The sequence below is a fragment of the Siphateles boraxobius genome, unplaced genomic scaffold (genome assembly GCF_051911475.1).
Source record: "Siphateles boraxobius isolate OS27281-9 unplaced genomic scaffold, OSU_SipBor_1 2, whole genome shotgun sequence".
Classification (NCBI taxonomy): Eukaryota; Metazoa; Chordata; class Actinopteri; order Cypriniformes; family Leuciscidae; genus Siphateles; species Siphateles boraxobius.
This window is the reverse complement of record NW_027508810.1, coordinates 16,962,870-16,978,532: the sequence shown is the minus strand read 5'-3', so window position 1 is coordinate 16,978,532 and position 15,663 is coordinate 16,962,870. Positions and strand designations below refer to the sequence as shown.

The 15,663-nt window shown below is 37.1% G+C and overlaps 1 protein-coding gene across 3 annotated transcripts; it reads right to left on the bottom strand.

Annotated features, from left to right (window-relative positions):
* Positions 1-371: 371 nt before the first annotated feature.
* slc9a6a (solute carrier family 9 member A6a) lies at positions 372-14,651 on the bottom strand. 3 transcript variants are annotated; one of them, XM_077236177.1, is made up of 17 exons: positions 14,232-14,636; positions 13,187-13,386; positions 12,478-12,555; positions 12,278-12,354; positions 12,088-12,200; positions 11,429-11,534; positions 11,130-11,234; positions 9,873-10,019; positions 9,581-9,681; positions 9,399-9,487; positions 8,120-8,233; positions 7,611-7,722; positions 6,917-7,070; positions 6,615-6,645; positions 6,441-6,523; positions 4,798-4,903; positions 372-3,362 (listed from the first exon to the last, which is right to left on the bottom strand). In XM_077236177.1, exons 1-17 carry the CDS (start codon positions 14,506-14,508, stop codon positions 3,069-3,071), a joined length of 2,187 nt encoding a protein of 728 aa, XP_077092292.1. In that variant the 5' UTR covers positions 14,509-14,636; the 3' UTR covers positions 372-3,068. The 3 variants fall into 3 exon arrangements, with proteins under 3 accessions (XP_077092292.1, XP_077092293.1, XP_077092294.1); XM_077236178.1 differs by having other exon boundaries at positions 9,581-9,686; positions 9,878-10,019; XM_077236179.1 differs by lacking the exon at positions 11,130-11,234 and having other exon boundaries at positions 9,581-9,686; positions 9,878-10,019; positions 14,232-14,651.
* Positions 14,652-15,663: the final 1,012 nt, after the last annotated feature.

Genomic DNA, 15,663 nt, shown 5'->3' with positions numbered 1-15,663 from the left:
GAGTAAAAACAAATTGGAAAATCATTAACAAGCATTTTGTCTCTAAATACACAATCATTCAATTTAAACAAGTCACTAATACTATTAAAATAATATTTTAAAATGTAAAATATTTCATAATATTACTGTTAGGTACTGTATTTTAATCAAATAAAAACATGTTAAGGAAAGGATTGTGATGATGCTTGTTGCTATTTTGTGCCTTTTAACTAGAGGCCATTATTACCCCCATTGTATCAGACATATTTCATTTACACCGCTTCCAAACAGCTGCTTTAAGAATGATGTCAGCACCTAAGAAGAGTTTTAGCAGTGTTTCAGTTTTGAAATGTCAGAGTTTGTGATTGTAAATAAAAATTTACACATGATCATTTCATTGAAAGCACAGGCTTCTGTTTATTGACCATTGCACGCACATGAACAGATGAGAATATTTACACAGATGTAAACAGTCAGTACCTGCAACACATTAGAGTAGATCTGCACATAGTGTGACAAACACACAACTACGTACCAGTACAAACAGCACATTTACCATCATTAAAGCCCACTCAACTGGCTTCTGCTACTTTGGACTAGCTGGGATGCACAGTTCTGTCCATTCTTACACTGAATTTCATGATTCACATACTCATAAGGTCATTTGCTGTCTGAAAGGAACAAGCTTCATTCTCCAGAACTACTAATATAAACATTTAAGAAATCCTGCTGCTGCTGCTTACAGATACTGAACACTTTCTCTCTTGACATCATTTTTTCTGAATTTCTCATTCAAAGGACAAAAAGCAGTGACATGATCTGTATTGGAGTACATTTACTCATCTTATGAAGCTCTGACAAACAAATATGTATCAGTAGGCATTTCTCCGTTATCTCTTTAATGCAAATTAAAAATGAAAAGTGCAAAATCTGCTAATAATGCTCTACCGCGTCTATTCAATCACACACACACACACACACACACACACTGTTCCTGTGTATTATAATACTGTGGCCTCTCATCACATGATCCTGCACAGCAGGAGATATCGGTGTAGTGCCACTATGACGACCAGCCGTCATCCTCTTGTTCCAGAGCGTGTACAACTTTCCAGCACACAGACATTGTTGGCAGGGTGGTGTGTTATCAACACTTCCTGCTCCAAAGTTAATGATGCCACCCTGGCCCTCGTCCAAACAAAAGCGGTTTTTACACAATCCACTAACTGCCAGAAAGCAAAAGAGAAACTACAAAAACACAGACTGAATTTAACAAAAGATCTGTTTGCTTCTCTACTAGTGTGCCTTCATTTTCTGATCGTGTTGGGTCATGCCTTCTTGCATCATCTTGCAATCAATTATAACTCTTAATCATTAACAGCATCCCAGTTTACATACTTCTAGAGCACACAATGTATATACTTCACTGATGATGGGAAAGACATCAGGAAGTATGTAGTAAAACAGTACAACAGTTTTTGGACATAATGATTTTTTGAGTTAACACCATAGACCCCCGTTGAAGTACCATTTGCTTTTTATCGGTTCTTATTGGCCATATTAAAAAATACTAATAAATTAAAAAGAAGCTCATATCTTTCGAATTCTGCAAGAAGCATGTAAAGTTTTTTGCACTAATTCTAATCCTCAGTTACTCACACACTATTTGGGATGGAAAGTATGAAAATTGGGATGCAGGTCTAAATGTAAAGATCTTACTATAATACCGTTAATGCACATTGATTTCACTGCGTTCATAACTGCATACAATTCTAACCATGTTTTCAGATGCCTGTCAATTGGTCACGTGGTCAAGCCTGAAACTATTAGACAGTACATGATGCCTCGTACAGTGTATTTTTTTTTTTTCCTGTAGGTGTGAACGTTAAAACTTCTTTTATTCATTCAACCGTTTTAAAATGATTCTAAAATTTGAAGATTTTGTTCTACACTGATCAAGACAGATGAAGTGTTTTTTTAATTTGTAAGAAAACATGAACACAAGAAAAGGACTTTGGGAAGAAAACGTGGAGCGTTATGCTTCTCAACATTACATGTCAAAAATTAGGAATAAAAGAAAAGAAAAAAGGCTAAGTGCCACTGACATTTTTTTCTAAAACTGATCGCCCAATTCTGCCGACTATAAAAGATAAGGGCAATTTTTTAAAATTATAATATAGTTTTGTAATACCAATGCATAATCTCAAATCCATGTCAAAAAAGAAGAACAAATATCTTAAAGCTATATGCAATTAGTTGTCTTAGAAAAATGTTACAACAAAAAAAGAAAAAGAAAAGAAATTGCACTATATGAATGGCCCTCTATCTTCTGACTGGGCAGAACAATAACATGATCAACAAGGTGCAAAAACCTCCATAGATTCACAGTCAAAGGTCACAATATGAGATCCAAGCATGTCTCTACAGCCAATCACAAGTTACTCTGAGTTCTGAGAGAATGGCGTCCGCCGGCACAGCTCATACAAACAAAACGGTATGAAAACACAAGGCCTCCCTCTAGTGGACGGCAAAGAGTGTCATTTTGCTCAAAGGGGGGAAAACTACATTCGACAGGCACTTGATTGAAACTGCAGAGCAAACGCAGAGCCACCGGTCAGCACGCCTCTGTCAGACTGTCACAAGAGAAGGCAGTAAAAAGCTTCAGACCCACAGGAATGTGCCACAGACTCTTTTCACATCTCCTAAACAAGCGCTCGCACGACAAGAGAGGACACAAATAAACATGCAGGCCGGGTCACGGCAATTTTACTCCTTGCTATACAGACGATAAAAGTATGCTTATTCTGTTGTCATAATAAACCAGAGCATGCTTCCGATCCGTGATGTCAGGTGCTAAGCGGTCATGTTAGCGGCAGAGTCGCCGGAAACAGAAAAAAAGCCCATAATGCTTTGCAGAAGAGAAGTGAATAAATAATTTACATTTCTGTAATGATGTAAAAGAAAGAGTGATGAATGAGGTAGAGACATCAAACCAGCCGCTTCAGAGACGGGAGAGGTGCTGAGAGAGATCGCTCCGGATGAGAGATGATAGAGAGAAGAGAGACTCGTTCGGTCACCACTTGCCCCGTTCAACTCATCGTTTCATACTTGTGCCGGTGGCGGTGGGAGTCAAGAGGCAGCGGGGGCTCCGAATCATCCATGGGCAGGACCAATCGGGTGCCTCGGATCACCAGCTCATGGTCACCGAACGCCAGCTCTCGATCCAGAGCCTCGTCAGAGTTCACGGCCACTCCTCCGACGGCCGTACCGCTCGTGTGAGCACCTGTAGCATCTGTGCTCACGGTGATGTCACCGTACGTCAGCGTGATGTCACCGTCATTCAGGATCAGGTCGGAGTCGTCGTCTTTCAGCTGCTCCTCATTCTTAAAGAAAACACAATGGTGATTCTTCATTCATCAAATTCATCACTTGAATTTTAGCAGTTTGTGAGTAGTCATTCAGCAAAAAGACTTACAACATAACAATTAAAGATTATTACTTATCATCATCCTGGAGCCAAATGAGGTTAAATAAATAACACCAGGTAAAATGTAATAAAAGTTAGAGTGATTAAACTACTATTCAAAAGTTTGGGGTCATTAAGAATTTTTTTTTTTTAAAGAGGATACATTGAATGGATAAAAAAGAGACAGTAAAAACATTTATAAACCAAATATATATATATATAAAGAAAAGCAGCACAACTGTTTTCAACATTGATAATAATTAGAAATGTTTCGTGAGCAGGAAATTAGCATATTAGAATGATTTCTGAAGGAGCATTCAGGTTTAAATAATGCAATAAAAAAATAAGCTTTAAATAAAGAAATAAATTAAAATACATGAAAGTAGAAAACAGTTATTTTAAATTGTAATATTTCACAATTCTGTTATTGTATTTTTGATCAAATAAATGCATCCTTTGTAAGCATAAGAGACTTCTTTAAAATAGAAAATCTCACTGAACTATAAACATTTGAACGGTACTGTACATAAAGGTTATTTAATAATCATATACCTTTTTTATTACCTTATAATCTTTTATATGTAATATAATATCTCAGATAAAAACTGTGATTAAAAATGTCTTTATAACTTTCATGTCAGCCAAATAAAACAATTTGAACTAGAAATTAAAACCATCGTGGTCCAATAAAATATGGTTCATAAAGAGTGGACAGTGAATCAGGATCAGTCACCAATAACTATACAGCAGCTCAGGAAAGTAAAGTTAATTAATGAGGTCGAATAGTAGAATTATTTTAGTTATCTTAGTTTTTTATTTAACCAATATTTTTTCTATGTAAGTAAAACAAAGGGGATGAATTTGGATGATGAATTCAAAGAGCTTTCTGTGCTTTAGTGTCTCATGTAGCATTAGGTTTTTAAACAACGAACATTTAAAAATTTAACAACAATAATAATAATAATAATGATAATTATCCTAATAACAGCGCAACAGCAAATCGGTCTTTATAAATCCAAATTCACATTCTGTTCACACCTCACTGGATAATCAGCTCTAGGCGGGGGTAATTTGTGTCAGCTGTAGCTACCTCAGTGATAAAACTCATGCATCCGGATGGCGATTTATTGGTGGTTGAGGAACGAGTTTTGTAAGAGAGCTTAAGATTTTAAGGGGTCCGTCCCTTAAACACAGATTTGGTCTTTCGCAATCTGGTAGTACATAAACGACTAGTTTCTTCCAAAACAACTAGTTTCAGCCAAATCAAGACCTTCTTTCTAGCTAAAATACGGGAAAATCCAGACAGAACTGCATATAATTTTTAGTCCACAGCATGCAGGTAAAGTACAAACCTCATACGCCTGTTGGCTGGTGAGGCAGCGTGCCAGAGGACCACAGCACGTAGGAAGTGTGGCAGTGAGCGGTGGTCCACTGTGGGTCAGAAGGGGCTTCAGATAACTGCAAGTCAACAGGGTTAAGGAAGGCTTTTCGGAATAAAAACACAAACAATCACATACCAGACACTTTTATCCAAAGCAACTCTGTCCAGTAAACAGGACCATGATTGAACTTCCCAGTTGACCATTAGCAGTGTCAGGCTGTGTTCAGAATAGAAAAATAAAATGCTATTTGTACTAAATCTGAAGTTTACATTCATGCATAGAATACCAGATGACATACTACATTTTCACTACTGACTGCTCCTAATGTGTGTGCACTAACTTGGATGGGTTACCATACTTGGCCTTCTCATGTCACTTACATATTTAGGGTACCTTTTGAAACCCCAGGCAGTAGAGCATTGCAATAATCAATGCAGGAAAATACAAAAACGTTGATCAACATTTCAGACACAGTGAACGAGAACATGGGACGTATTCTGGACGAGAGGATCAAATGTTAAATCAGAATCAAACATATTCGCTAATCTTTTTAGTTTTGTTTGAAACTCCAGAATAGAACCATCCAAATATAAGGTTAAAGGCCCAGCTTTACGTAGCTGGTATGGCGAGCCAATGAGCATAACCTCAGTCTTGCCACTGTTAAGACAAAGAAAATTGAGACAGCCATTTTTTTAATCTCAGAAATACATAGAGAAAGGCCACAGCCACATTATCAACAGGATATGAATGCATGTAAATCTGGGTGTCATCTGCATAAAAATGAAGGTTAAGACAGATTGATCTTAAGGGATGACCAAAGGGGAAAAATGTAAATGCTAAAGAATAAAGGGCCAAAGACTGATCTCTGAGCAACGCAAGATTGCACCAAACAAATCTCAGACCTGCATCCACCCAGAGTAACAAATTGCTTACAATCTGAGAGGTGGGCCTTACACCAGTTTAGTGCAGTATCAGAAACACCAAAGACAGTCTCTAAACAGGTGAAAAAAGAAAGATCTACAGTGTCAAAAGCGACACTGAGGTCAAGAAAGAGTCCAAAGCAATTAACAAGTCATTTGTGACCTTAACTAACATTGTTTCAGTGCTATGGACTTTATCAAAGCCGGATTAACGGGACTCAAAGAGATTGTTTACAGCAAGATGTGTGTGGAATTGAGAAGCAACAGTTCGCTATAAAATTTTTGCAAAGGGAAGATTGGAAGTGGACTTAGATAACCTTAACAATTTCCATCCCATGTTCGTTTTTTGTTTGGTACAGGGGTTACAGCAGCAATTTTTAAACGCTGCTGTGCTGAACTCATCACACAACGTAAGTGTCAGATATAAAACTTTACCAGTTACACATTCATGCATGTCCTTGAACATATGAAAAACTGAAATCCCACCTGACCATTATTAATGAAAATCATCACATCAATATGTGTCAAACCTCATATGGAATTGGTTTAGATTTTTTTTTTTTTTTTTTTTTTTCTGTACAGACTATAAACCGACTAAATGGATTTGAAGATCCAGTGTAGAAATTTGAGAGAGATTATTTCTTTTATGTTCTTTTTGTAGGTTACTAATAAGAGCTACACAGCAAAGGATACTTGTGATCAAAGTTATACCAGATCCTGAAGGGCCAGGCACTCTCATGTTTAGTGGTGCTCCTTTCCACTCCATCAGGGCCGATCTGCATGTGGACACAGAGGAAAACCATCATTAAACAGCTCTGCTCTGATATACAATGCTACGTCTGACTACAGCAGACCAAAAACACTTACAAAGTTCTCCTGATCTGCGTCCACTCCAACACTGTCAAACACAAAACAGTATTACAGCAAAAGTAATAAAACACTTACAGAACAAAAAAGTTTGTTGCAATTTCATCCACTCAAAAGTGAATTTTAACTGCTAAATACGTTTGGTAAAGAGTTTTATATGGCTCGTAGTGTTTACATATTACTTCCACATGGAAAAGGACAAAAATAAGAACAAAAACCATGTCTAAGGAGTTACCCGTGCTCATAGTCTACTTGTCTGAGAGGAAAAGATCATTTAGACTAAAGAAGAGGTTAGAACTGACCGGATATTCTGGCAGGACAGCATCTGAGTTGTGCCTCCACCACAGATCCAAACGGTGAAGAAAACCACCAGCAGCGTGGTGGAGAACATCATCTGCCGTGCATATGTGGCCGTGTCCCTGATTGACAGGGCAAAAGTCATGGCGCCACGAAGACCTAGTGAGCAGTGGGGCAAGAAAATACCAAGAATTGGTTCACACTGGCCATAAATCTGATTTGTTTTTCAAATCAGATTTAGAGAGTCAGCTTTCCTTTGAGAGTCAGTGAGTAAGAGAGTCTTTCCTCATGTACAGATTGAAATCTTGCTGCTGTGCTGAATGCATCACACAACGTAAGCGTCAGGTGCATTACTTTACCGTTTACACATTCATGCATGTGCAGTATCTGAAAATTGTTCACTTGTTCGCTCAGTACACAGTAAATGCCACATGTGCGATTTAATGGGAAAAGAATGAAAATCTTAAATCAAATCTGTCCATTATAACTGAAAATTTCCAAAAATTGTCAATACATTTCAAAGCTCATATGGATTTTTTTTTTTTGCTGTTCAGACTTTAAACCAACTAAATGAATTAAAAAAACATGATTTTGAAAGACTAAACAATTTAACCTCAATAAGACTTTTGGTTTTGGCATGTTCTTCATAGTTTAAATCTTGGCTAACCAAAGGAATCCGTTGCAGTTCTTCGCACAAACCTGCAAACATCATCATGTGCTGGAAGTTGGGGGTGATCTTGTTTTTGCGGCCCAAGTTAAGCAGGAAGGATAGGGGGTAGATGTTTGCCGCTCTGCCCAGAAACACGGCAAGCTGGGTGGAGTAGCGTCAAGGTGTAGCTGTAAAAATGGAGCTAATGCTGAACTGACAGCATCTACACCCTAATCAAAATCATGACATGTTGCCCTCATTATCATGAGTCTTTCTGAGGGCTTTGTTAATGAAAAAGTGGCTCTGGGCCATTGATTTCTGGGAAACACAATGAGCTGTAACACCCTGGACATATAACTCAACAACAACAGCCAGCCACTTCCTTGATGACATTAAGCAAAGTACTGCCGTCTAACATGAATGAGCAAACACTAGCCTTTAAATAATAGTGATCCATCAGATTTTCCACTTGTTTTGCATTTGCTGAGAGCATTTTGACTATTATATCACTTTGTCTGCTCATTTAGTCCATAGGCACAAAGCTGAAGTCTTAGGATACGAATGCACCCACTATGAAGATTGGATTGAAGACGTGGTTCTGGAAGGTAAACAATGTCAAGCCCATGTAGGAAAATATGAAGTTCTCAGCTAGGAAATTCAGTAGCTCGAATAGCTGAAAGAGAGCACAGTGACATGAAATCATAGTGAGATGTTTATATTATAAATTTCATATTTCATAGACCAAAGAGAAATATTAACCTCTGACAAGTTCAACAGACCTGCCTTAGCAAATTTTGAAGTAAAAGCATTTCTAGGGTAAAAAGAAAAGATTTGTGGCTACAATTCAGCTACATTGCAAAAACAGCTACATAGTTTTAGGTATTTGTTAATGTATTAATTTTCTGCAACTTTGTGCTTATGTTTATATTGTAATAACATTAAGCCCTGTTGTATTATAGTATGTATTATAAGTCTGAATGTCATTATTATCTTATTATTTGCTTATGAAGAATCAATGCAGGACAAGCATATATTTTATGATGGCACTGTACTTTTTAGCTGCTATAATGACGATGCACAATGACATTACACAACAATGATAACTTGCTGATAAATATTAGCTACTGTATGGTTTAATGTACAATGTCATAATCACGTCACATGATGTAACCGAGTAACCAGTGTCCCAGTGTTTACTGGATCAAGGCCCTTGCTACTGCCTAAATTTGTTTTCAAGGTATAAACTACCTTAAAAAAGTAGGGGGTCAGTAAGATTTGTTTGTTTATTATTATTAATACTTTTCAGCAAAGAAAAAAATTTAAAAAACCAAAAATGACAGTAAAGACATTTATAATGTAAAGATTTGTACTTCAAATAAACAGAGATCTTTTGAACCTTATATTCATCAAATGACCGTGAAAAGATGCATCATTGTTTTAAATAAATATTAAGCAGCGCAATTGTTTTCAATATTGATAATAATAATAATGATAAACGTTTCTTGCATCAAATCAGTATATATTTTCTGAAGGATCATGTGCCACTGAAGACTGAAGAAATTATGCTGAAAATTCAGCTATGCCATCGCACTAATAAATTACATTTTAAAATAGATTATAATAGAAAACAATTATTTTAAATTGTAATAATATTTCACAATATTACTGTTTTACTGTATTTTGATCAAATGAATGCAGCCTTGGATGAGGATGAGACTTCTTTCTAAAACTAAAAAAAAAAAAAAACATTTGAATAAAGAAACTTTTGAGTGTACATCGTGCAAACTAGGGAGTGGACTGAGAGAAAGCCTAAAATAAAAGTAACTTTTTAATCTTACTTGTTTCGTCCTGTCCTGAGATTCAGGAGAGAGGTTGTTAAAGGTGTAATGGGCCTGTGTCATTCCACAGAACAGAACCGCCACCACACCTGAGGAACACAACAGGATGAGCAGGAACAAGCATTCAAATATAGAAGTATGCAATATATTTCTAGAAGATTCTATGGGGAACTCAAGCTCACCTGTAAATCCACAGGCCTCAGCCAGTAGGAATGTGCTCCAGGACATGAGGAAGAACAGTGCCGTCTCCAGCAATGGTAAGTCTCTGAGCTTAGTGAACTTTGTAACGTGGAAGGGAGTCAATGAAAGTAACTTCAGGATGAAGAAACCACGAAATATTTTTTTTTTACATTAATTGTGACAATAACATTGAGAGAAGAAAGGACGCAGATGAGATTTGAACCCATTTCTTTTTCATAAGCACCATGGTTCATACCTAAAAAAAAAGTGGCATACAATATTGAACCAGTAAAGGATATCAATGCAGTTACGACTCCAGTCGCCATTCCAAGAGCAAAAGAACCACTGAAGACCCCCAGGAAGATGCCAAAGGACTTCAGCATGGCCATGGCTTCAAACGTGTGACTGTTGTCTCCCTCAGGCTGATATGCTACAATTGACCTGGAAAAAGGACACAGACACATTCAAGTAATTCCAATGTCAAACCTGCAAAAATCAAAAAGGATAAAGATCCATTTGCAATTGGAAAATCATAACAAATATTAGCACTATGAGCAGGGCTGGCAAAGTGTGCTAAAGTTTTGGCAAAATCTGAACTCATTAGTATCAGATAAGTGTGCTCATCAGAGATATTCAATTTATATTCTATTTCCAATTCTCTGGACAGTTTTCTTCAAGAGGTCATATTATATATTTTCTATCATCAATTTTGTTGCCTGAGGTACATAATGTAAATAATGTTTCTGTGTAATTTCGTTTTTCAACGCATCTCTGATCCTTAGAATGAGAAATGTGAAATGAGCACTTTTGTTTACTAAGGCACAGGTGAGTCTTCTATTGTGCTTGATGTCGTTTTTAACTCAATCACGACCTAAATCATAAAACAATCGCTGCTAAAACACTCCACATAAAAGGTTAAGACCAGACTGAAATTACTGGGAACCTTACTGAGAATAAAGTTAATAAATGCACAGCAGCAGGTGATACACACCACCTGGAAGAGTGCTGGTTTTGATGAACTTTTCCATATTTTTCTCGTATAGCTGTGGAAGAGGGGTTTTGAGGCTTAATTTAAATTACACTCTTTTCTTTGGATTAGGGTAGAAGTTAGAATAGCAGTTACTTTAATCTATATTAATTAATTGGAACAAGGAAGTTTTGAATCCTCATGAAACTGAATAGCTTTTTAGAGAGATGTACTTGCATGCTAAATTTTTAGTACAGAGGATAGGTAGGAACAAAAGTCAACTCTAGAGCAACACAGGATCACTTCAAACTAAGAAGCAAAGGACTATCATAAAATCAGCAAATACCCACAGCTCTGCCTCATCATCTACACACCATCTATAACCAATGGACTTCACAAGTCTTCTACAGGCGGTTAATATAGAAGGAAAGAGGAATTCTACTTCCTTGAGGGATGAGTTCACTACAGGTGCTGGTGTGAAGCATGTCTGTGGGTCATTCACTCTGCATGTTCTGGTAAAGACCAGCCAATGCACACACTAAAAATCCACTCGGAAGGCTCAAAGCTATACATGTGTGGCACACCCATTGAGGGGCGTTCTCAGTGTCTGGTTCCCGCTCTCTGCATAAGCCACACCTCCAGGGCTGTGACGCCCCGCCCCACTTTGCCTCCCGTAATAAAGCAGCATACTGGAGCAGATGAAAGGTCCAGCAGAAGAAAAATCAGGTGTTAAATGAAAAGTGTTAATTATTCATTCTGCATTGAGTTTATAATAACCCAAAACAGTAATTTCTCAACATTTTTAATAATATTAATGAATGAACCAACAAAAGCAGTTTGTTTATACATAGCAGTGTGTGATCACAGGCAGTAGAGGACTTACGAGGACAGTACGACAGCGACGGCATCATTCAGGACACTTTCTCCAAACAGCAGAGCGTACAGGTCAGAATCCACATGCAGCTCATTGAAGATGGCCAGAACTGTCACTACAAAACAAAGAATGAATCAATGCCTTCACCAAGCCCTGCGTTAACAACATTACTGACCGATCCTGCTTTAGCAACTGTTGCTGTCATCAGACATGCTTTTTCTCTATTTTAATGCAATTTCTAATGAAGTCCTGAGTGTATTGATAGTAAATAAAATGTTGTTTTTTAAAGTAAGAATAACATCCATTCAATTTAGGTGCATATTTTACTGAAGATTGCACTTTAAATAGCATTCTCACATTCATTTCTATGGGATGTTCTGTGCAGCTTGTCTTAGTGAGCAACAGTAACCGAGGGGGGCCGAGCTTCGAAAATGGTCAGTTTTAAAGATGGGTCAAATTGCTCTCATATGCAACTTAATTATAATCATTTCATAACAAGAAATAGCATAGTGCAGGTAAATTCTGCTACACAGCAAGGCTTGGTTTCTAGGAGTTACATGACACATCCCTCTTGCAAACATTTTTTACATAAAGGGATTTGATTAATACACACCTAAACACTCATGACTGCATTTAGGCACTGTTACAGAGAGTCTTGACTGTAATACCTGGGTCAGTGGCTGAGACAATGGCACCAAAGAAAAGGCAATCAGTGAAGAAGAAGTCACCACCCAGCTGACCAATTTGCTTCATCAGCGTCACACAGCCGTACATTAACAACCTGAAAAACAAACCGCACACCTCTGAGAGCTGGTTCTCACCCTCATCCACTCAAAAAAGTACTGAAAAAAGACTGACCCAATGATGAAGCAAGACACCACCGTTCCCACAAATGCATAGACAAGAATGGAGCCCAAGTTCCTGAAGAAATGTCTCTGAGAAACAGATAGAGAGAAGAAATTAATTGAATAATGGCCTTTGATTTCTCTACGTTGAACACTATATGATCTTGTGCTAACAACAATTATCTGTATTAATAAATAAAAAACAGCCCTTACTCGTTTTAAACTGTATCCAGCATGGAAAATGATGGGGGGCAAGAGAATATTAAAGAAAACCTCTGGGTCAAAAGTCACCTGAAATAGAGTTAGAAAGATACAGATATAAAAGGAAGAAATTGTCTTAAAAGGACCTCATGTCAGATGTGATGGTTCACACTAATATAAATTGTGCCTTTCTATGATTGGTGCTTGCCTGATGAAGACCCTTTGGGTTGAAGCGTTGTTCATTTTAAAGATACAGATATAGGCATTTCATTCACAATATGTGACAATTCAAATATCTAATGTAATTATTATACATTTCAACAACTAAATTATGCAACTCTTAAACCCCATGTTTTAACCGATATAGAAGCAGTTTCATGCAGCTGTCACCTGAGGGACATTTTCTAACAGAGAATTTTAGTTTTGAGACTGAACCAACCACAGATTACTTCTGTCAGGCCCTGAATTACTATGTGTGAGAAAATTTAATTATTGGTTCAAAGTTAAATCAGGAATTTGCCTGAAGCATCTGGGAAAACACAAATGAGTTCTGCAAAACAGACTGGATATCCATCTAAAAATACAGATGCAAGTATGAGTCATATTCAAATAAATTCCTCATAGCATTTGTGGTTGAAGTCAAGCGTTCGATTCAAATTCATCTGAATATGTGTTGTAGGTCAAACGGCTCCTCTATGATTGTTGTGATGTGATATTTTACCTTGCGGAGCATCTCGTTGTCCTGAATGTCATTGACTTCATTGGCACCGATCTCTCCTTTCAGTGTGTACTCGTAGAACTTACCACTGACATTCATCAGCAGTGTAGCTGGACTGGCATTGACATTACAGCTCAATGTAACATTGTTCATGTTACTGGGCACATGAATAGCATAACGCAGTACGACACCCACAAGCAACCCTGATGAGAGACAGAAACATTGCATTTTATTAAAATGATTCTGTTTTTATGTATTCAATTGTAATTCTATGGCAAAAAATTCAAAGTCAAACCGCAGTAAGCGGCCTACCAAGACTTTTCCCAGCATCACAGGGCCTGAACTGTATGGAAGCTTGTTACTTCCACTAAATAATAAAAAGTAATTGCGGCTTTTAATCTAGCAATTCTGAGAAAAAAAAGTCAGAATTGCAAGATGTAAACTCGCAATTATCTTTTACATTTTTTTATTCTGTGGCGGAAACAAGCTTCCATAGAATTGACACCCACGATGTCCAAAAATGCTGTCTGTGTCCTGTGGGCAACTTACAAGATTTGTTTTGTGTACTAATCTGTTTTGTGTACCAGGGCTATTATCGTTAACTTATACTAAAAGTAAAACTATTAAAACACGTTGTTTAACTAAAATAAAAATAAATGAATATATAAATACTTATATTATAAAATAAAATAATAGTATTAATATAAAAACCTTTATATTAAAATGAGAAACATTGCCTTTGCAGCAAACTGATATAAGTTGAAGTTGAAGCATTAAAATTACAATTGGAAATTAGTAAAAACTAAAACTTCAAATTGGCTGCATTGGTTTATATTATATGCAGGAACGCAGGCAGGTAGATTAACTCCTGCTGGACAGCTACACCTTACAGGCCCTGTGCTAAAACTCCCACACTGCCCTTTGAACAGTCATTCATACATGGCGTACTTAAATGAACAGATCCCACTTTATCGCGGTAAGCATGTGACTTCACGGTTCATATGTGCGATCAGTCAAATGATCTGGTATCATTTACGCCTGTTCTCACCATATATCATAGCCAGTCCGGTCTCGTGCAGAAACCTGAACCGGCGGTGTTTGAACAACCATATGGTCAAGATTGTCAGGGTAAGGAGCAGGATAAAGATCAGCAGGTCGGCACTGTCTTGTCTGTGGCTTTCTTCAGCTTTCTTCTCTGTCACAATGTTCTCCATCGCACTGTCTTCAGCTCTGCTCAGGCACAAGCAGAGGGAGCTCGCCAAAACAAACAGAGGCAGTCTTCTCCAAACACTCATCGCGGCGTTCATTTCACATGTAGAGCCCATGTTGGCATTTATTTTAGATGCAAAAGATATAAGAAGAATGCACTATTCTCAAGATCGCTGAACACAGGCAGGAGTATTAGCCGATACAATCATAGGCTGCTGTAAATTGTTCCTGATTCCCAGCGACGTCCCGCCCACTGCACGTGACGTCACATGACAACCCAACAATGCGTTCGAGCAAGTCATAGTGGGCAAACGCTGCGCATGAGGGTCGTCCCCTTTTATTCTGCATCGTCATTGTAGAACAATCTATATAACTATTAGGGCTGTCAAATCCATTAATCGCATCTAGCATAAAAGTTTTTTGTTTATTTAATATATGTGCGCGCACTCACTCACACACACACACACACACACACACACACACACACACACACACACACACACACACACACACACACACAAATATACTATATAAACAAAAACGTTTCTGCTTAGATGCTAAGATTAATCGATTTGACAGCACTAATAACTAACATATTTCAAATGGTTTAGAATTTTAAATTAGAATATTAAAGCTACATGCATGATGCAATATTCCTGCAGTGACAAGTTCAATTGCCCATGCACTCCAACTTTTTTGTATAAAACCCTCATCTTTAAACATTTTCCTAAACTGCCAAATTTATATTTGAGGCTCATACCCTCAGAAAACCAGCTACTGTTTTGATAATTATATTCACTAGTTAATTGTGTGTACAACTGTAGTGGCAGTGAAATAATAAAGTAATTATAAAGTATAATAAATAAATACATTAATAAATAAATAAATAAATATGTTAACCTAATAGGTTTAAAGCAGTAGTTTTATATTTTATTGAGAAACAAATGTTGATTTTAGGTAGACTATAGGTGATTATATTACTTTTGAAGACAACAATTTTTTAATCGTTCATGAAACGAATATATTTAGGTAAGTAGTACATTCATAAATGTAGATAAAAAAGATAATACATTCTGTACAGTTCAAATTTTAAGATTCTGGGTCAATGCAGAGCTGTGTGGTTTTATTCAGTTATGTTTTATTTTTTACTGTGGAGACTTTTGAGTTAAAATTAATATTGGAATTTGTGTGTAAATATTGTACATAGTTATTTCTGTAATTATTTTGTTTTGTTCCCCAACGTTCGCTGCGTATGTCTCTTTAAATGCACG